The sequence below is a fragment of the Scyliorhinus torazame genome, chromosome 2, assembly GCF_047496885.1.
Source record: "Scyliorhinus torazame isolate Kashiwa2021f chromosome 2, sScyTor2.1, whole genome shotgun sequence".
Classification (NCBI taxonomy): Eukaryota; Metazoa; Chordata; class Chondrichthyes; order Carcharhiniformes; family Scyliorhinidae; genus Scyliorhinus; species Scyliorhinus torazame.
Window position 1 is genome coordinate 199,707,249 of NC_092708.1, and position 23,099 is coordinate 199,730,347.

Consider the following 23,099-nt stretch of genomic DNA (forward strand, 5'->3'; position numbering starts at 1 on the left):
AGTGTGTGCGCGAGTTTCCTCCGGGTGCTCCGGTTTCCTCCCACAGTCCAAAGATGTGCAGGTTAGGTGGATTGGCCATGATAAATTGTCCTTAATGTCCAAAATTGCCCTTAGTGTTGGGTGGGGTTACTGGGTTATGTGGATTGGGTGGAGGTGTTGACCTTGGGTAGGGTGCTCTTTCCAAGAGCCGGTGCAGACTCGATGGGCCGAATGGCCTCCTTCTGCACTGTAAATTCTATGATTCAGATAAGGTCTACATGGATTATTCAATATACAGTCAATCATTAAAAGTCAAACTATCCAAAACTCAGAAATAGCACAATCACAATAAGGAAATGTTTTGTATAAATTCTTTAATCAATTTATAGAGATTTACATAACTTATTGCACTTGTGCCTGTCCTTGATAAAAAATAAACCAATTCCAACATCTTAGGAAAATTCATAAAGGAGATAGACCCTCTATCCCACAAAACATAGTAGCAGAGTTACTTGATAAACAGTTGGTTGCTCACATTGGAGGGGATGTTTCTGCAGCAGTTTGTACAAGTTTTATTTCAATTGATACTGATGCCCTTCTGAGCACCAGACTTGCAAAGATGCTAGTTTTGCGAGTGCTGCTCTCTGTTTTCTAAGCCATAGCCTGAAGCAAGCATGAAAAATGTAATTCCTTCAAACGAAAGTCTCAATTCTTCCATTCTAATACATAATTTGCTTTTCTCTGTCTTTCTGACACTATGTCGTAAAACCATCTCTTCTCCCTCTGCATCCCCAAAATTTAATTACTGGGGTCTGAATTATTTACAACAAGGAACTGTGTAACATTCTGTTCTACTAAGATTCTTGCAGGGTATTCTCTCATGTCATCTCCGGTAACTTTGGTGAATATTTGTTGCAAAATCCAGCTGTGGAGTGGGAGACGCTCCCCAGGAAATTCCGAGGATCTTTCTCTGGTGGCAACATGCAGTCAAAAGGATGCCAAAACAGCAATGACAACTCCAGCTTGTATACAAAGTCTATGGTTAAAGAATGAATTGACTCAAACCATTCACAAGTATTGATCAGCCCCTGAAGTAATGGGGCATCTGCTGTAGGTGGTCTTGTTATTTGCTTTATGTAATACATTTGCAGCTCTTCTTTCATTAATAGGATTGCACCTTTTAAAATGAAACCACCCAACTCTGTACTCTTCTATCCTCCTCTGTCTCTACACTTACTCCACCTGCTGAAAGTGGGCAGGGTGATGGGAAAGAAAGTTTAGTCTAAGGTTGTCGCAGGATGACTTAATAATTAGAGCCCATCAGTGCCTGAAGGGGATTACGTTTCCCTGTCCTTGTTATGCCAATACAAGGGATGCTTCATTCCCTGAAACGGGTAAACACAGACAGGGCATCTCTTAAGTCGGCATTGCATCCAATGTGATGCAGCTATGAATAATCTCCAAGGCTATTGATGGAGCAGCGCACAGGTAAATCCAGCACACAGTCACTGCCAGAGGGCTGGCAGAAGCCAAATTCTGCTATATTGAAAGGGAGATAGACAGGGATTAGTGAGGAACCCATCTGGGGAATGCCACCTGGAAATTGGAATCTGCGTTCAATGCATAGACGCCTTCACACCCAAGACCAATGAATTAATGGAAAATGGCATTTTACAATGTACACTGATACTTACATGGCATCCACTGTCACAAAATAAGTAAAACACAAGATATTAATTTTGGAAAGATTGGCGAGGATAACTAACTCCAAAGGGCTAGGATAGTTCTTAAAGAACTATAACAAATTAGGACTGTAGCAGTTATTCGGTAAAAGAAAAAAGGCGCTGAACTTATCATTTTTAAAAGTGTTCAGGGATTCTGTATTTAATTGACCTGTTGTTACTGAAAGAAATATAAAGTTAATAGTCATCAAGCTCAAAGACATCTTGTCAACTGTGTTCCTGCTTTGATAACATTAACTCTTCTAAAAGAGAACCATTGCCGGTGCTGGAAAAAGCTGCTCCAAAAACAAAATGCTTTCCAAAGGACTCCATAAAACTAGCCTTCAAATTAGTCTGGGTAGCTTCTCGCCCTCGTTCCCCACAATGAAACCAAATGCTTCCTTCTGGCCGAGTTGCTCATCTCTTTTGCTGTGTGCAGACATGCTAAAGGTTTTTCAGCTCAATTTGACATTATTAATTGTTCGTTAAAATGACCTTCCATTTGGGCAATAACGAGGGACACACACATGATATTTTACCATATTATGTCACAGCACATGTAAGAACTAATACACATCCACACTCTGCAGAGTGAAGAAATAGATTGCTCACCAGCATTATATTTGCTTAGCAATTTTTGTAGTAAATAAACTTGATTTAAAACTGAAACAATTGCAGCACCAACATACTATCACACTTTCTGATGACATTTTTCACTGAGCCACTGGCTATATTTTGCATCTGGTTCTGTCTGGAGGAGAAAAAACTCCATGCATTTATCTGATCTCTCTTAAAGAAACAGAACTTCAATGCCCATTTATAAAGTTCACAGGCAGGTTTCACAGTGAGATTTGCTAATTGTTGCTCCCATTTCCTATCATCTAGACCTTACTGTTCTGTTCGATTAATTGCCCTGAAAAGCTCAGCGCAGTACAACATAATTATTGCAGTCTCAGAAGCAGTTTTTGGTGAGGTCTGGAAGAAGCCACAGGAATAGTGCTCATTTTCCTATGAAATGTGCTAAATAATTGCAACGGCTCAGCTTGAATGAATCGCAGTGGAAGGGGTTAATGAATAACAATTGAAATTGGGCTCTCATTTTCTCTGCAACCATTAGTTTATAGCTGATATATTCTGACAAAGATATTCTGTTAAATCGGGTCAGTGAGTAATACTTTCTTAAGCATGTGGATTGCTTACAAATGGATTAACAAAACCTGTTCCTCATTCTGAACAAGTACGGACTGGATAAGGATTTAACGGCTACTAGTTTATACTTGATTGTACCAACACCAGCAGGATAACCAGAAATCTAAGTGGAGGAAAACTATATGATATTAACTTAGCAACAGGAAATTACCCTGTCCTACTAGCCATGTAGAAACCACCTTTTGAGTGCCCTACATTTAATCCATCCTATTTACAAGAGGTTCCTTCTCCTTTTAAGGCATTGGATAGCCCAAGTGACAAAATTACTAGTCCAAAATAAGTAGTTTTCTAGTCACTGTGACAGATAAAGTAAGGAAACACTGATTCTTTCGGAGATGTTACTCCACTGGCAACGTAGGTTCATATATAAATGTTTTTATTCCTTTCCACAAAGTATGCACTCTGAATCTATGACAAATCAATCCATTTTTGTATCAACATTAAAGAACCAAGTTTTCTCTAACCTGGCAACTCCTGAGGTTACAAGTGTTCATGTGAGGGACACAGTCCTTGCCAGCAAGTCAGGTTCTCACTGAAAGTCAGACCATAAAATCCACTTTAACTACGATTTTACACCCATCCTGCGTTAAAAAATCATTTATGTCACAACCAACCAGCTTTGCATTTGATAGGAGTCTCCACATAGGTGTGAGATCTGCACTGGATTTTATGGTCCCGTGAAATTCCAATTAATACATCAATCAAATCTGAACAAGTGCAAGAGGGATATTTTCACGAAAGTACATTACCAAAACACTATGTAAAGCACGGACAGCTGCAACACTGGGCGTCCACAATGTAAACAAGCGCCGGTTGCTGGTGTGTCAGAAGCTTCGAATTATTTCTTGGGAATAGATTCCCATTTATTGCATAGGTATTTTAAAAATTAGTTTTGAATACTTGCAAGAAGAAAACTGATTTCTTTTAAATATTGATTTAGGCAGTTATTGACAAAACAAATCTAAGTTCCCCTGGAGAAGGTTCTTCTCTTTGTTCCGATAATGCATTCTGCTAGGTCTCTCCTCCCAGTTTGAGAAGGTAGAACGGAACCTCACCAGGGCACCATCAAACTGGAGGGAGGAATCTGACAGCTCTTGCCAATTTATCTTCAAACCTTACTTTATAACTGAGATCATCGATTGCCTTTACTCCCGAGCTTTAGTAGATGGTGAATCGCTCTGTTCATACATTGCTTTTACTCAGCTCCACACTTCTAACAGTCATTGCAAGCCTCGTTAGCTCTTCCAGGACCCTCTTCCAGATAGCACAGTTGTTATCTGAAGTCTGCTACACTGATTGACAAGGCCACTTCAGGTCTGCGGGTACGAACACGAACTGTTTTTCTTTCACTGTTTTCTGGGGCATCTCCACTCTGATAGGCAGTAGCTTGCTGACTGTGAAGGAAAAATATACTGTTGATATGTGTGTCCAGACATTTCAGCTTATAATCCTTAACATTTCAAGCTTGATGAGGCTTCTATGAAGTACCTTGGGAAGTTGTACGTTGAAGTTGCTATATAAATGTAAGCTAATGGTACAGATTTACATCTTAAACAAAACTTTAATTAAATGAGCCTTTTCTGTATTGTAAGATTTGACAGTTCAAGCACTGCAAGTCACAAATACTAGTCTGCCATTAAACACATTAATATTGCACTCCTACAAGCCACATTAGAACAATTGAAGGATTTATACAAATCAGCTATTCGTGTGCAACATAATAATTTCCATTCCTGCTTCTCGCTGTTTTCCTTTAGCTAGGGGTCATGTGAGTAAGTGGCTTGTTTTTTCAGGGCTTAAACTGTTGTGCTCAGTGAAGAGGACACGCACTTGCTGGTCTAGTATTGTTAACTCAACATTTCCAGGCAGATTCAACAGCACTTTTCACAGTGTCATACTTATAGCTTTGTCAATGGGCAAACAAAATCTCTAAATGGCTCAGTCGGCTGTTAAAGGAGTTTCTATAACCCAGTGTTCATCTATAAATTATTCAAGTGAGCATCTGCTCTAGACTGCAGGACACCTAATCTCAGAAGATTACATATCACTAACTTTTCAATGCACTTGGGATGAGTATGTGTCGACTCTTCAACATTCTCCACCTAGAATAAACGGAACTGTAACTTCACAGTTACACTGTCCAGAAATATCCATTTTGCCACATTCCCCCCACCCCATGCCCCCAAGAGAATTTATCTCCTGCTTCCATATCCAGAGCTCCTCAGAATTTGCTAATCCATCTCATACTTCTGTTCTTCCCTACAAGAGACAAAATCTAGTTGCAAACTACAGCAATATAGTTTGACTCGCAACCAAATGTTTCTACAGGACAGCATATTCCTGCTTATCACTCTAGGCTCCATACTATTGGGAAATACCCTGCCCCAAAGAGTACAAAAGGACAACTGTTGATAAACAGATAAAAGCAAAATACCGTGGATTTTGGAAATCTGATATAAAAACAGAAAATACTGGAAAACCTCAGCAGGTCTGGCAGCATCTGTGGAGAGAGAAACGGAGTTAACTTTTAAAGTCCGTATGACTCTAAGAGGAATTCCAAAGATACAGACTCGAAACGCCAACTCTGTTTCACTTTCTCCACAGTTGCTGCCAGATGTGCTGGGTTTTTCCATAATTTCCTGTTTTTATTAGTGATCTATTAGGAAAGACTAGAAGTATTAGAAGATACTTATACTAGTGAAAAGGTGGGTTAGAGATGGCCTTATTAGGTATTTCAGTGCTTTAATGAACAGTGCTTTAAAACTGGATTGCCAGCACATCATCCCCTTGCAGAAATGCAGCACTACTTTCAAAGAGAGTTTATGACAATCCTATTGCAGAGACCATTAGATCAATCAACATGGCATGAAATCCATGCCATGAATCGGAGATGATTCAGTTTGGACCTCGAAAGATTAAAGTCTGTTAAATAGATGTTTAAGAGCAGATAGGCTTTTGTGGAAATTATGTGGAAGGGGGTTACGTCCATGAGCAGAAATCCCCACAAATAAGTTACCGTTTGTCGTTATTACTGTCTTCCAGTCTGAGCTTTTCCTTCCCAATCTCATCGGCAATGGTGCTGAAGTCTTTATTCTTGTCAATTAATAGATTCTGTGCAAATAAAATGTTTAAAATCATCCAATGAAGTTCAAGCAGGTGAGTTCCTCCCATGTAATCCAATCAATTCTCATTTCATCCTTGAAAGCTGGTCCACCATTCCCTCTTTAGAGAGGCCAATTGGAATTTCCTTTGTTTTAACCAAGTTACTGAAATGGCTGCATGCACAACTCCTCATGACTTGTGCAAATAATGAATTTTTTTTTCCTTTAAAAACAAAGCTCTGCGATGGTGTGTTGGCGAACACATTTTTTCTGCAGATGAGCCACAGCAAAGGATTCAAAACATCTCAATAATTCTAGTGAAATGGAATCCAAAGCACGGAGGTTATTGCGTACCTTTAAAGGCCATACTTGACAGAATTCGGTCCTTTGCGTCACAAAAAAAGATGTAGAATCATTGGTGAAAAGATTTTACTGGAGTGATATCAGAACCGAAAGGTTTCAACTATCATGAAGGACTGGACAGGCTGGACTTCTTTTCATAGGTGGAGCACGATCAACGGCATCCATCTGTTTCTGTGCCAGAGAATTCAATGTAAGAAGGGGTATTGATGAGGAAACAAATGTTGGCCAACAGACTCACCTTAACACCAATGATATCTCCGTCTTTCAGATAATAAGGTGCTCCTTGGAGGCTCTGCGATTTCTTTTTCTTCTTCTTCTTTGAAACTTGTTGGCTCTAAAAAGGTAAGATGAGATTTTGACTGCCAGACAGGTTAAGGCACGAGGTGCTTAAATTCCACTGTAGCAACCAGAGGTTTATTGCAACAAGGTTAGTAGTTCTTCAAAATAATGAGGCTAGAAGAAGAGGAGAGGTCACCTGGTGTCCTGGGCCAATATTTATCTCCCAAACAACTTTACAAAAATAGATTATCAAATTGGCTGGCGCGAATCCTACATTTGAACAGTGACAACACATTTCAAAAGTACTGTAAAATGCTTTGGGATATCCTGATGTCATGAAAGGCCTGTATAGATCCAAGTCTTTCTTCTCTTGAAGATCAAAGACTTTCAATAAATACTGAATCAGCAAAATAACAAAATTTGTTTACGGCATTTGAAAACATGGGGCGGGATTCTTTATAAAAACTGGATAAAAGCTTTGACAAAAGGTCACCTGGACTCAAAATATTAGCTCTTTTCTCTCCTACAGATGCTGCCAGACCTGCTGAGATTTTCCAGCATTTTCTCTTTGGGCGGGATTCTCTTTCGGCTGACATCAAAATCAGCAAAGGTGATTGGGTGAAGAATTGCTCGTGAAACCAAAATCGTGGCCGGCACTGGGCAGCCGCCAGAAAGCCATGCTCCAGTGCCTCGAGAGCAGCATCAATGCATTCTACTCCGCACATAGAGTAAATGCCATTGCGTATCATTAGCAGGCCCGACCTGGTATTCTCCGGGCTCTCCACGATGTTCCGCCTCCGCCGGGGAATTACCGATAGTATGTTTCACTTGTGGTTTCAAAAATTAGGAAATAGGTACCATGGCTGCCAAGGGACAGAGAGGAGGCCGGACATGCAGAGGAGCAACCGTGGGCTGCCGGTCCTGACATTGGTGGTTGGGGGGGTGGGAGGGAATGTGGCAGCGGGGAGTGACGGGTGATCAGGGAATGGGCTGTGGGGTGACCACCCCCACGGGTCCGGGTGTCCAGGCATGGACCACCATTGCCGCAGCCTGCAAGGCAGCCATCTTGCTACGCACCCCACTGACTGCCCAGCCTGGCTCGTGGTTGCGCAGAGTGACATCGGCCGCATGGGTACACCCACCCAATCACCCCCAGATTCCACCCCCCACCCACTGGCGAGGCAGCACGCTGCCCACCCAAGAGCAGAGCCCACAGTTGCCCCTGCAGGAGGGCAGCAGCCACCGGTACCCCTGGCAACAGGAATGGGTGCCAGGACCAGAGCAGACAGGGAGGGTGGGGGATGCAGGCAGGGTCACCATGTCGCCTGTGTGACCTGTCCATCCCCCCACCTCCAACGCCCCTTCTGCAGTGAGCCCAGATCTGCGCAGCCCATCCCTCACACCTGTCCGACAGAGCACCGAGGCAGGTGCATGGTGAACATAAGATTTGTGCCCGAGCCCCTATCGCTATACTGTGCTGCAGCAGTGCCAACTTAACTGGTGTCTACCATTCTGGCCTTACGGGACCTAACGCTACACCTAGGTGAATCTCCAGGCGGTACATCAGGAGTGGAGGTGACCTGCTGCGATTCCCACCCCGTGACCTGGGTCGCCACTGATGGCCATCTTAGGGGCGGCCGGGCTTCGATGGGCAAGCTGCTGTTCAGGTGTCCACGTTGCGTGGTGCCACCCTGTTCAGCCTGCTGCCCATCAGATGCGCCAGGGGCAAGAGAGGTGTTCCGGCACCTTCCCTGCGGGAGTCACCGGCATGGGCCCCATCACCCCCTCCACCCTCGGGGTGCCTGATGGCCCCCGCGGTAGTCCATGGAATGGTTGCTGACACCCCCTCATGCAGTCTCTCGCTCTGCGACTGCATCTCCACTATCGACAGGACCGTCCTTTCCAGAAGCCCAAAACCTGTCTGGACGGCAGCTCATCCCTGGGTTCTGGCCGTCCTGCGAACATCCACCCCCTCGGGGATTCCTACCTCCACCTGCTGTACCGTGCCATTAGGAACCACAACAGAGAGGGGTCTCACTTTCGTGCCCGATGTCGACCCAGAAAACACACAATCGGATGCATGCAGCACAGGGGTGGGTAGCTGGTGGTCTTCATGGCCAGGACACCCGGCCATGGCAGCCGGTATGGGTGTAGGCACGTGGTGCAGGATGGGGGCTCGGTCGCCCTACGGGTGGGGGGATGGGGTTATGGGGTGTGTGGGATGTGGGTTGGTGCAAAAGGGCACAGTGCTTCACCCTGGCTGCCCTGAGGAGGTCTTGCAGTTTCTTCCGGTACTGCTGTTCATTCCTGGCGGTGTGCCCCACGTCACTCACAACCTCTGCTGCCTGTGCTCAGGCCCGGGGCACGGCAGCAGGTGGCCACCTCCTTCCCATCCCGGTGTACAGGGTAGCCCTCCTGTCCTCCTCACCTCCATGGCATCCAGCCGGGTTTTGAGTTCAGTGCCCATGAACCGGGGTGGAGCTCTTTGTGCTGTCATCTTGTTGACTGAGAGGAGTGTGTTGGGAATGGAATGCTTATATACGGCTGCAGCTTGTCTGTCTCTCGAGTGTCAAGCCCCACCCCTGCAAATCCAACACCATGTTTCATTGGAATCAACCCTGTTCCATGTGGCGCCAGTGCCAGCCCATTGACGGTTGATGAATTGGTCCGGGTGCAGCGCCAATTTTGCTGGCACAGAAGTCCACCGATTCTGTCCCTGCGTCAGCACTTGTCTCTGAAACAGAGAACCCCACCCATGGATTTTTTGATGCAGTATATTTGTTATGATCAGAGAAGAGATGTAACAGCGCCCCTCTTTTCCCACTTTTTGTATGACTGCAACAGATTTTTTTAAAAAAGGATATGCTTGCTAATTCTGTTTAAGTGTAAAAGACATACGCAAACAGATTTTCTTGAGTTTTTTTGAAAAGGTTAGCTTTTATTGTATTGTACATTGTCTAAATAAGAATAAAAACGCCCCAACTGTCACACATACTCAGGTTCACACATACAAAAAATAGTTTACAAAATGGAGGATAGATAAAGTGATATTTTAAAAGTCAAATAAAGATTAAAGTGATACGGTTTTCATCGACTGATCAGGTTGAGCTCATTGATCCTTCTGGTTTCGGTATTGAGGCAGATTAAAGATGTTGACCGATGATTTTTCTGTTCTTTAGGAGACATCAGCTGCTGGGTTGATTTTGAACGAGAGTGCAACAAGGCCGGAGAATGGCACCCATAATCTCTTGCAGAGATCATTGAAGCTGATTGCCATCTCAGCAAAAACCATCGCCGGAGACTTCATTCAGACACATTTGTGTTTTCGCCTTCCGGGAATTGACAAGGGATTAAAAGCCAACTGCAACCCTGGTCTGTGTGCGCTAGTCTAGCATTATAGTTCAACTGTGCTTGTATGTGATGTGAAGATCACAGCTGGAGAATAATCATTAGGCAACCCTGTGCTGGCAGCTACAGTCTCTCTTCCTCCCTGATTGATGTCTTACAATACCAGGTTAAAGTCCTTTAAGACTTCTTACTGTGCTCACCCCAGTCCAACGCCAGCATCTCCACATCATCTCTGATTGATGGAAGCATGTCAAGTTAGCAAAGCCAGTCAAAAAGGAACCAGGACAACTCCTTTCAGCTAACCCACAGAACCAAAAACCTCCAAACCAATTGCTCAAATGTTAAAGTCAGCGTTACGAGAATCATCCAATTTAACGTGCGTAACGTTTTAACATCTGCTCCTCACAGACAAGCCAAAAATCGATTCAGATAAGGTTTTTTAACCTTTATTATTGGGCTCACTTCTCATTTCTATTTTGTGCGTAAGCATGCTAAGTTTTATTATTTTCTTCCCGTGTTTTAGTAGATGATAAATGTACCCTTTCTTTAACTCAAGAAAGACTGATTAAATTGGTTCCTTTTAAAACATAAAATCCATTTTGACTGGGAAGAGGGACCCACAAGGGGAGGCATCATTTTTAAACTGATCTTGTTGTGTCCAACCGAGGGGATTGAATGAAGACTGGGAGCAAGTTCATCCCTCCCCACTCAGAACATAACAATTTGGGGGCATCTTGTCTGGAATCATAACAAATTGGGGGACCTTGCCCAGGGACCAATCATAACAATAGGAAGACCTATTCTTAACTGTACCGGGGACTGGATTCCCCAAATGGAGGTGAAGGAAAAGGGCTGCATTTTATTGGGTTTTTCAACTGCACAGTAATGGCACAACAGCAGGAAACGAGATGAAAGACATTGTAAGTGAGCCCAACTGCCCTCAGTAGCAGTCTTTGCAACCAAACACAGCACTTGCATCATAATGTTCCTGCATGATACTTACAGTGGTTGTTAAACCTAACCCACAGTCATGAAACAAACTGCAGCTCACCAGTCAAAAACAGCTTCATTATCAAATACTGCTTTCCCAACTGCAATAAGAACATAACTGGTTTTATAGAAATTACATTCTTAAGGTATCTTTTACACAACTAAAGCGCCCCAAAATGCTTTAATATCGTAATGGTTGCCACCAAGCAGGATATGAGGAAGAAAATGAGCAATATCAAAGGTAAGTTTCAGGCCTTTTGAAAGTGGGAAGTGCATGAAGAAGTGAATCCCTGCAAGAGATTGATGGCTGGCCTCTACAACTGATGAAAGACCTGGGGGAAGGGAAGCCAAAATACACACCTCTGAGAGCTAGTATTGAGCCAGGTGAAGTTGGTCAGGACAGAGGTAAAATAGGTGTGCGGGCAGGGTACAGCCATGGAATTGGGAGTTGGTGTACAGCATAGCTGGGGAGTCTGGTAAAGAGAGGATTAGGGAAATAGAAACTTGAGATTATTAAAAGGTGTAAATGAGAGTTTTAGCATAATTGAGGTTGTGGTAGGCAGGAAATGGGAAACCTTGCCTAGAATCATTTTGGTAATGCATCAGATAGAGTTTGGAACTCGGTTGAATTGAACATTGAGATTGGCACGCCTGCTGCTTCGGGGCAGCCAGGGAAAGGGGCAGCACTGACCTCCGCTGAAAAATCTTTGGAAGGAACATAACAAATCTCATTTAACTTGGAACTGTTCTGGCCGATGCAGGACCAGATATTCAATATAACGTATAAGGACGGAGGCAGATATTAATCCGATGCTCAAGGATTATTTTACTAAGCAAATAGGAATGGGCGGAGATGTAGAGTTGCAGAATGCAAAAAGCACTAAATAGATGATGGTGAAGTCATTTGCACTCAATTTTGAGCATGAGACACAAGTGAACCATTACTCATTATTTAGCATGTCAGGCACATGTGTCTTGCCAGATATAAATTAATTATTTTCTTGTACCAAGTTTGCGCTCTACCTTCAAATTATTCATAACAGTGCTGTTGAGTTGCTTCTTACCCAGCTGGTCATAGGCATCCATTCAAAATGCTCTGCAAAGTATTTGGCAATTTCAATCTGTTCTGGCAGTAATGAGTAGCGCTGTACAATTTTCTGTTTAAGGGCTCGAGCTGTGTACTCCTTGGATGTGTCCCAAACAAATTCCTCCGCTGGGTAATACGACCTTTCACCAGGCACTGCCATCTGCAGCCGCAGCAACAACTCAGTGGGCCTGAACAAAAGGCAATTACAAGTACACTTACATTAAGATATTGGGCCTCCTTCTTTTACTGCAAATACCCGATACACAAACTTCTTTAAAAAATTCACTCTTAAGAAATGGGCGTGGCTGGCATTTATGGACCTCTCTTTGTTGTTCTTGAGAAGAAAGCAGCAAACCACCCTCTTGGAAAGCTCCAGGCCGTGTGGTAAAGGTTTTCACATATTGTCAAATGGAAATTCCAGGAATTTGACGCAGCAGAGATGACAAAATGATGATATATGTCTAAATCAGGCTGATCTACTGATTTCATGAATGGATCTAGAATTATAAGACTACAGCTGGAATCCTCCGGCCTTTCGCTGACAGCAGGATTCTCCGCTCCCGCCAGCAGCGGGGGGTGGGGGGCGCGGAGAGAGAGAGAGGCAGATACCACCTTGGACCTCCAGGTACAATTTTCAGCAGGTTCATTTGGGGTTTGTGGATTAAGAATATTGTTTAAAAGTATTGGTATGGCAAGATGTTAAGGTGCCGAGGAGAGTATAGCCAAGGAGCATGGCTTTTACCTCTACACCAGGTGTCTACATCGCCTCATGTTCTTCTGGAGGCAGCTACAAGAATAGACCAAACTACCTGGTTTGCTAACTGCCTTTTGGATGAGATGTTGAATCAAGTACCCACGTGCCTGCTCAGGTAGATGTAAAAGACACTATGGCATTATTTCAAAGACCAGGTGGAATTAACCCCAGGATCCTAGCCAATATTTAGCTCTCAAACAACATTAAAAAAATACATTAGCCTCATTACTTTTTGTACAAGCTTGTTGTGCATGAGACTGGCTGTAGCGTTTCAGTGACTGCGCTTCAAAAGTATTTAATTGACTATAAAGCACATTAAGACATTCAGTGATCATGAAAAACGCTATATAAATGCAAGTCTTTTCAAGGGTGTCCAAACTGCAACCTGTGAACCACATGCAGACAACCCCCAGCACCAAAAATACACAGGCAACTTTAATTTTATTTACACTTATATTTCACACTCACTGGCTTATCTTTATCAATTTGGCAGACCTACATTTTTGGAAAGGACTCCATTATAACGCCATTGCTTCATTGCTGGACAAATTAAAGCAGACTTTGAAGACCAGTTGGCCACAATTTAAAAATAAATTGATTAAACTTCATATGTGACCAGCAATCCTGCTTTTATTTATATTCAGGAGCATAGTAACCTGTTAAATAAAGTGAATTTTCAACCATTAGAAAGAAAAAGAAGCTGCTGGTCTTTTTGTCGGTGTGCAGAAACATGCTCTTGGAAGGATGAGAGTGGTCTTATGTTCACCATATCAAAGAAAGTGGTGGAAAATACTGCATGTCCACAATGACACTCCAGATCTATCAGCAATGAAACATGGCACTGCAAGCAGTGGGATGAAACAATACAATGAGATACTTACGCTAAACTTTCTTCTGCCTGCAGTGGTTGAATTCCAATCTCTGCACGAGCCCCCAGCTTGAATTTGCTGCAGAGACAAAAAGAATAAAACTCAGGGTGGAAGCTATGCATGCTTCTCAATTTAATAAATCTCAATTTATGCATTTATCCAGTGCATATATACAATCAACGGGGCAGAATGTAGAATATCAGCAGGGCCACAAGAAAAACCATCAAAAACCTAAAAAGATAGGGAGATTTAAAACACAGGAGGCCATTCGGCCCACTGTGTCCATGGCGGCCAAGAAAGAGTTGTTCAGTCTAATCCCAATTCCTGCTGCTGTCCAGAGCCCAAAGGTTGCAGAACCTCAAGTACATTTCCAAGTGTTTTTTAAAAGACAATTTTTTGTGTGTGTGTGTGTGTGTGTGTGTGTGTGTGTGGGGGGGGTGGGGTGGGGGGGGGGGGGGGGTGGAGGTTGCTTTGCCTGTCAATCAAGTAGTGAATTCCACATTCCCACCATTCTCTAGGTAAAACATTTTTCCTCAACTCCCTTCTAATCCTTCCATCAATTACTTTGACTCTCTTCCCCCTGACTATTGACCTCTCTGTGCTAATGGAAATTGGAGGAATATCTCTCAGTTCTTCTAATCATCCAGGGTTAGACATGTATGCAGTTTCTTCATTATTGCTGGGTAATACCTTTGAAATCCCTACTCAAAACTACCATTGGAGCACCATTATCACAAGGATCACAATTCAATTCAACTTCTCAGGCAGTTGGAGATGGCCACTAAATGCAGTCACATTCAGAGAATGAATAATAACATACACAGACTCCCCGTTATTAGAAATTAAAGATGTGAGTTGGGGGGGAAATCTTCTGGCATAAAACAAATTCAAATAATGACATAGGGAGAGTGATTAGTATGAGAGAATAATCATCTACAAAACAGTTTCTCCATCCACTTTAGTGTGAAGTGTGCAAGTACAAACAGCTCATTCAGGTTGTTGTAAGATGGAAGCCAGATAGACTAGGTGCTGATGCCTTGACAGAAGATTTAATGAGTTTAGTGTAATTGCCAGGAGGTATTTGCTCGAGTGTCCGCCAGCTGGTATTTACCTGAGCTGTTGCTGCTGGTTCCGTAGGATCTTGACAGGACATTTATTCTCCACCAACCAGACTCTAACGAATTCCATTGAAGGGACAGAGAGATCCTGCAGCACAGGCAAAGTCAAAACCTACAAAAAGGAAAACAGCAAGCTTAAAAGGAAACATAACTGAACACCTTAAAGAGCCGGCAACTTAAATCACCCCCTTATCGCACAAAGAGTGCCGCACTGAAGTATGTGTACAGCACACATAATCAGCACCATGATTCACCACAAATACATACACATTCTTCTTGTTTCATTTAAATGCAAGTTAGCACCTTCTGTAGTTTTTTCTTTTTCTTAATTCAATATTTGTACTTGTTTTTGCTAAACGTACTCCTTTTGTAAGGATTATTCTGATGGGGAATAGTAAATTTATTCCAGTGATAGTTTCAGTATTCCTACGTGAGCTGCTGCAGTGAAACAGCAGTAGTGATTGGTTTTCATGTAAGTTTTGGACCTTCAGAAGCAACCTCTATCTCGTTCCTCCATAATTATGAGATTCCAGCACCCACAATCCAGAACAGCAGCAGTTCCCAGCAAAAGAAAAAGTGAGAGGCTGCAGTTCAGAAGTATTTTGACTTATAAATGTTCGCCAGCACAGAGGGATTTGACTTTTTCCAGTAGGACTGTGGGAGTTAGGGTTGGGAAGAGTTTATTCGCTTTGAAATTTTGAAATATTAAAAAATTCATCAGGCTAAGAGATGCCAGTGATGCAGAAACTGAGCAAAGTAGTGCAAAACAATAGATAACTTTTGCTTTCCAACACCGGATCAATGAAACAGAAAGTTGAAAAGAACAACATGAAATTTCCAAGACCAGGTTAGCTCCAATGGCAAGCAGAGGGAAAAGTAACAGTGAAAAGAGGTGATTCCATTCCAGCAGGGAAAATATGAGGATATGGCTGAGAGAGTTCCCAAGTGCTGCCTCCCCAGTGCAAGTGTGAGGCATCTTAACTTGGGTGAATGATCTGTCAACAAGGTGTAGGGATAAATTTACTGTTGGGTTAAAATAATAGTTGTCACAGTCACCATTACTGAAACTAGCTTCATATTCCAGATTTATTAACTGAATTTAAGTTCCACCAGTGCCATGGTGGAATTGGAACACATTACTCCAGAGCATTAGGCTGGATCTATTCATTTAGTCCAGTGACATTACAACAACTTGGCAGTGTTCCTCAAAATATCTTCAAAAATGAACATAATGTGTTCATAAAGGGATCAGGGCAGTAAGGTTTCAGGGCGGCATATGGCACAGTGGATAGCACTGGGACTGTGGTGCTGAGGACCCGGATTCAAATCCCGGCTCTGGGTCACTGTCCGTGTGGAGTTTGCACATTTTCCCCATGTAGGCATGAGTTTCACCCACAACCCAGAGATGTGCAGGTTAGGTGGACTGGCCACGCTAAATTGCCCCTTAATAGGAAAAAAAAAAAATTGGATACTCTAAATTTATTTTTATAAAAGGACAGCAAAGTTTCTCAAGGCTCATTAAGATAAAATTAGTGAGTTGTAAAAATGGAATGTGAGGAAGATAGAGGCACAAAATTCACACCACCAAATCGGAACTTTTCTGAAACTGGAATAAATCACCTATACGCAATTCTAAGTAAGGTGTCTGTACATTCTAGTCTAAGTTAGAAAAATGCAGGTGAGAGATGTAAATTTATAACTTTCGCCTGAGGATGTTTGTGGCCCTGTCTATGGTCCTATTAAGAAAACCACACTGCGAGTCTAGCCACTACACTGGGACCATGCAAGAAAGATTAGCAAAGAGCTCCAGTCACACATCCCATTCTTCCAGTCTTTTCATAGATCACCTGAAAGCACAAGGATAAATTGTGTTAGATGTCACTTGGAATACTGATGTATTTGTGCGCAAACGCAATTTTTTTTACATGTGAAGAAGTGCACAGCAATTTTGCACTCAAGGCAGCGACTGGAAGAATGTGGGTTTTGAGAGGGATCAGGCATTGCAAGAGTTAGATAACCTATGCATTTTTCTTTAGTTCTGAATAAAAATATCCCCTTGGATTTCTGATGATCTGCTGATTGCATATTCTTTATTGTGTCACGAGTGGCCATGTTATTGCAAAGAACACACTTATTATTGCCAGAACATAGAGGGAAGAGAACAAAAACTATCATGGTTTTAACTTCATAACTATGTCTATGGGTACGCTTCATCTTTTGCAAGTCACTGAAACATAATCAACTATAAATCCCTTTTACTAATATGCTTTTGTTAGTCTGTAGTTGTGTAGAGTGCTCCCTCCACAGAATAAGTGGCAGATTACTCACTTGGCTTCAGAAATTCACTCACTAAATAAATAAATGGTCCATAGTTTAATATTGAGACTGCCAGTTTATAGTTTTCATTAATTCAAATTATCTTATTAATTTAGTTTTAGTTCCTCTTCATCAAGCAAAATTATGTTAAAAACTAAATTTTAATTAGTTAAATCTCACAGGAAATGCGTGTATGAAGGCTAAAAGACAGATAAGGGAGGCCCAAAGCAAGTGCCTAGATTCAGAGCTTGTCAGACCAATTACTGGGTAGAATTGGGTATGTAAGATGTATCACTGGATGGATTTTCTTACAGTTCTGATTTTTGGAGTATATTCGAGAAGGTATAGACCTAAAATAGGTCTTGCCTTTTACCAAAGGATAATAATGGATAATATAATTCTCATTTGTTCTTTATAAATTTCTGGAAGAATATTGCAGGACATTAAGTCTCACTTATACGCAGGTAAAATAATAACTGGTAGCAGCGTGGAGTCAACTTTGAACCACTGAACAGTCTGCAGGGATTTCAAATTTTTACAGGTCCTGTTGTAGAAGTCTGGATAGGTTTTTGTGTATCTCATACACAGTAAAAAGTGCAGCAACTCTGCACCGGGGTAGGCAAGTTTCATGTTTAAGATGGTGGGTGAGCTGCTGATAAAGCAGATATTTGTGCTGATTGCCAGCTTAAGATGATCATGCTTGAGATGTGTTTGGAGAAACAACATCCTGATAACATCTCTGCAGGATGGAAGATGGTGCATTTGTTCCGTTACCTTCTTACTTGGTGCATGGAAACACCAGTACCTCCAGTCACCCACCATCCTACTTGATTATATATTGCTGGTCTTTCATCGTTGGGGCGAAGGGGTTTAAAGGATATGGGGGAAAGCGGGATCAGGCTATTGAGCTGGATGATCAGCCATGGTCATAATGACTGGCAGAGCAACCTGGGAAGGAGTACCCCTTTCTTCTCGCACGTGCACTCTAGAATTGATTTTTCATGATGAGTCGGGCGGTGCTAATGAGGGTGGTACGGGCGGAGTATGTGATTTCCGACCACGCACCGCATTGGCTGGATGTGAGGCTTAGTTCAGGGCAGGGGTAGAGGCCGGGGTGGAGGTTGGATTCTGGATGGATTGCTGGCAGAAAAAGTGTTTGTGAGAAGGTGCGAGTGGCGATTAGGAACTATGTAGAGCTCAATCAGAATGGGGAGGTGTCGGCGGCCACGTTCTGGGAAGCTTTGAAGGTGGTCGTCCGAGGTGAGATTATTTTGTTTAAGGCGCATAGGGACTGGAGGAGGAGGAAGGAGCACCGGTGGCTGTTAGACAAGATAGTCGAGGTGGATAGGAGACATTCGTTGGGCCCCACGAAGGAGGAGGTTGCAAGGGCAGTTTAACAGGTTTACAACGGGCAAGGTGCTGGGACAGCTGCGGAGGGCGAGGGGGGTACAATACGAGTATGGAGAGAAGGTGAGTCATATGTTGGCCCACCAATTTCAGCATCAGGCAGCGTCTAGGGATATTTTGCAAGTAAGGGCGGAGGAGAGGGAGATGGTGTCGGAGCCACAAAAGATAAATGAGGTGTCTAGGGGGTTGTACACGGCCCGGCCGGGGGGAGGGGGTGTTTCGGGATGGGTTGGAGTTCCCAGAGCTGGAGGAGAGGAAGAGTCAGGCATTGGAGAAGCTATTGGGGCTGAGGGAGGTGGTGGATAGTATCAGGGGAATGCAGTTGGGGGAAGGCCCTGGGGCCGGACGGATTGCTGGCGTTGTTTTATCAAACGTCTGCCAGACGTCCAGCATTTTTTGGTCAGCACGGTAGTGCAGTGGGTAGCACAGTTGCTTCACAGCTCCAGGGTGCCAGGTTCGATTCCTGGCTTGGGTCACTGTCTGTACCAAACACCTCCTCCCAAAAGTTCTCCAGCTCCCTGCAACCCCAGAACATGTGAGCATGATTCGGCGGCCCCCGCCCACTCACAGCCATCGGTCACCCCCTGGAAGAACCCACTCATCCTCGCCCAAGACATGTGCATCCTGTGCACCACCTTGAACATGTAGAGGGGGAGGTTGAGCTCACCCACCGCATTGCCTCTGTTATGGGAGAGGTGTTTTCAGTAACCTCTGAAGAACCCTTTTGAGGGCAGCACCGGAGCATAGTGATTAGCACAATTGCTTCACAGCTCCAGGGTCCCAGGTTCGATTCCCGGCTTGGATCACTGTCTGTGCGGAGTCTGCACGTCCTCCCCGTGTGTGCGTGGGTTTCCTCCGGGTGCTCCGGTTTCCTCCCACAGTCCAAAGATGTGCAGGTTAGGTGGATTGGCCATGCTAAATTGCCCTTAGTGTCCAAAATTGCCCTTAGTGTTGGGTGGGGTTATGGGGATAGGGTGGAGGTGTGCGGTTGGGTAGGGTGCTCTTTCCAAGAGCTGGTGCAGACTCGATGGACCCCTTCTGCATTGTAAATTCTATTTATAAAAAAAAAAATTCTATAAAACCCCAAAATGTATTATGGAGTTCAACCAACCTCCCCTTTAATGCTATTGTTGCTTTTCTGAGCACACGGCTTGTTCCCTAGGTGTGGGATTACAATTATGGACACGTGGGTTTTTAAACACAAAACAATGTTTATTCCATGAACTCAACTTAACCTCTTAAATAATCATTGGATCTCTTAACACCCCTTACTTCAAAGAGAACCCCGAAAATATTACAACACTAAATAATCCTTCAGTTATTCCTTTCAACATCCATGAGACTTAACACCTTTAAACAGAAACACATCAGGTTAAAGGCTTTACTATTATGAGTTTAAATCACCCAAATGATCCAGAGATAGTCTTTCATGGCAGAGATCACAGCAGCTCCAGCTCACTGCAAACATAGACACACCCCGCAAGCTCTTTTCAAACTGAAACTAAAAACTAAACTGCAAAATGGCTGATCTAATCTGATGCAACACTCTGACATCACTGCATTTCTTAAAGGTACATTCCGTAAACATCCATTTCTTAAAGGTACCCTCACATGACACCTCACATCAGAGTCCCAACCTTGTTCTCTCCTCAACTCCTCCTCCCACTTACACTTTATGCCCACCACCTGTACCTTGCCCTGCTCCCTCAACAACCCGTATATGTCCCCAATCCTGCCCTCCTCCAAGCATCAGGGAGCAGCAATTGTTCCAACAATGTGTATTCTGGTAACTGGGGAAACACCTGCCACTCCTGTCACTGCATGTAATTGCATGTACCTAAACTTGCTAACCATCGGCAGCTCAAACCTCTCCCGCAGCTCGTCCATCCCCACAACATCCCCTCTTGAGAATATATCACTAACCCGCTCCAGCCCCGCCATCCCTCTAGGCTTAAACCTGTGGTTCCCATACAGTGGCATCAGCACCATCACCTTGTCCACTTAAAAAGCCTCCTCAGCTGGTTCCATATCCTGATAGTCGACTGCCCCACTGGATTTCCCGTGTACTTCCCTGGGGCTGACTGCAACAGGGCCGTCACCAGGCCCCTTGAACTAGAAAAATAGGGAGGGTCTGAAAGACAAACCGGAACCTTGGCAGCACATTCATCTTTACCACCTGCACCCTCCCTGCCAATGTCAAGCGCAAAGCATCCCATCTCTTGAAATCCCCCTTAACCTTATCTACTAACACTGTCAAGTTCTACCTGCGCATCGTGGACCACTCATGTGTCACAATCCCCAAATACCTAAACTGCTCTCTTGCCACCTTAAACGATAGTACCCCCAAATTGGCCTCCCTGCCCTGCCGCATTCACCGGGAACACCTCTCTCTTCCCTACGTTCAGCTTGTACCCGGTGAAGGCCCCCGACCTCTCTTAACAGGCCCATAATTCTGCCCATGTTCTCCAGTGGGCCTGACACAATCAACTGCAGGTCGTCTGTGTATAATGACACCCGATGCTCCCTGCCTCCCTTCAATCCCTCATCACTCGGCTGACCTCCATCACCAAGGGCTCAATTTCCAGCGCAAAGAGTAACGGCGATGCACCAACCCACGTCACAAACATCGGCCCAAACCTAAACCTACCCTGAATTTTGAACAAGTACCTCCACTCTACCCGGTCAAGGTCTTTTCCGCATGGATACAATAACCTCTGGTGCCTGCCCACAAACTACATTCAATGTAGAGCTGCCTACCCATCTCAAAACCTGTTTGGTCTTCGGAGACCACCTCTGGTAAACACCTCTCCAACCTACACACCAACACCTTCGCCAGTACTTTCACATCCGTGTTGAACAATGACGTGGACCTGATTCCCCTTCTTCAGGATCAGCGAAACCAACACCCGCGACAACGTTGCTGGCAACTCACCCCTCTCCACCGCCTTTGGACTGTGGGAGGAAACCGGAGCACCCGGAGGAAACCCACGCAGATACGGGGAGGATGTGCAGACTCCGCACAGACAGTGACCCAAGCCGGGAATCGAACCCGGGGCCGTGGAGCTGTGACGAAATTGTGCTAACCACTATGCTACCGTGCTGCCCTGCAAACTGTGTGTGGCACGGGCTGGGAAGAGCTGAAGAATTGAAGCTTAAAATGGGAACATTTGTGGTAAAACCGCCAAAGTCTTGTACAAGAACCTGGCCAGTAAAAACTGCTCAATTCCCGGATCAGAGCTTATTGTTCTCACAGGGAGGCGAATGCTCCATACTGGTGGTGGGAAGGCAGAAGTACACCGACCTGAGCATCCAGTATACAGCACTATCTGGTGACCGGTGACAAGAACTGCACTGATCTGAACACCCGGACCTAGCTCCATCTGGTGGTCAACGGGCAGAATCGCACTGAACTGGAATTCTTAGGTGAAGCACCATCTGGTGGTCAAAGGACGGAATTGCGCCAACCTAAACCTCTCAAGTAAATCCATTTCCCAGAGGCTGCAACCAGTCGTGAAGACTCATCTCAGACCTACCCCTTTGATCCCCGTTTTATTTTATTCCTCGCCGATCCTTACCTTGTGTCAGACTTGTGTGTCTGGAAAGAGGGTGGGACGGGTGTCTAACAAGAGGGTGGGACGGGTGTCTTGGGATTAGGTAGTCTGGTAGTCTATTATCCTGTTATTTCCTGATATACTCATCTTTTCTTCTTTTTATTAATATACAGTTTGTTAATGTTTTACTGATAAACCTGGTGTCTGTAACTCATTGAGCAGTCTAGGGTTAAAGATCTTCGGAAAATGTGAATTATTGGTTAATTCACTTATGTTGGGACTCCGGGGTGTGGAATTGACCGGGCACTCGCCAAGGGTATCGTAACAAAAGCAAGAACATCATTCCTCAGATAAGCACATCAAAACTACACACAATACTCCAGGTGTGGACTCACCAATGCCCGATACAATTGCAATAAAACATTTCTATTCCTGTACTCAAATCCTCTCACCATGAAGGCAGACATACCATGGCCTCCTCCTGCTCCTATTTTCTATGCTTCTATGTTGTGGGTCAAAATATTGGAACATCACACTTAGCAGCAGTGTGGAAGCAGCAGTGTGGAAGCACCTTCATCACACATATTCCTGTGATTCAAGACTGCAGCTCACCACCACCTTCTCATGGGTAGCCAGGGTTGGGCAATAAATTTTGGTTATACCAATGCTGCCCATAGTCCAATTGTCCAAGATTATATTAAACATATATAAATCTCTGCTGACTAAATGGAGGATCTGCTGAGGAGCATGCAGAACTCTACACATTGAACAGAATACAAGGCTTTTCAAACAGTGTGCAGGAGAATCAAAGGGAAATAAATTAGTGAGTTAACCTACCTGAGTTTTCAAATCTTCCAGACTAGCTTCCCCAGATATTTCAATATTGCCCATGTACTCGAGCTCAGTGCCCATATACTGTTGTGATGAAAAATCTGCAATACAAAATACATGGATATATCAGAATTGCCCAAACATAATTTTGTACAGCTAACTCACAGTATAGCTAA

The 23,099-nt window shown here is 43.9% G+C and overlaps 1 protein-coding gene across 3 annotated transcripts in view; it reads right to left on the reverse strand.

Annotated features, from left to right (window-relative positions):
• Window positions 1–336: 336 nt before the first annotated feature.
• usp40 (ubiquitin specific peptidase 40) overlaps window positions 337–23,099 on the reverse strand; it is a 199,627-nt gene continuing 176,864 nt past the window's right edge. For all 3 annotated transcript variants that reach the window (XM_072482533.1, XM_072482540.1, XM_072482550.1), the window contains 7 exons: window positions 22,930–23,024; window positions 14,812–14,930; window positions 13,713–13,778; window positions 12,055–12,265; window positions 6,612–6,707; window positions 5,926–6,020; window positions 337–4,303 (listed from right to left, as the gene is read on the reverse strand). In XM_072482533.1, the coding sequence (XP_072338634.1) occupies window positions 4,183–4,303; window positions 5,926–6,020; window positions 6,612–6,707; window positions 12,055–12,265; window positions 13,713–13,778; window positions 14,812–14,930; window positions 22,930–23,024 (803 nt within the window). In that variant the 3' untranslated portion in view covers window positions 337–4,182. The remainder of the gene's footprint in view (window positions 4,304–5,925; window positions 6,021–6,611; window positions 6,708–12,054; window positions 12,266–13,712; window positions 13,779–14,811; window positions 14,931–22,929; window positions 23,025–23,099) is intronic.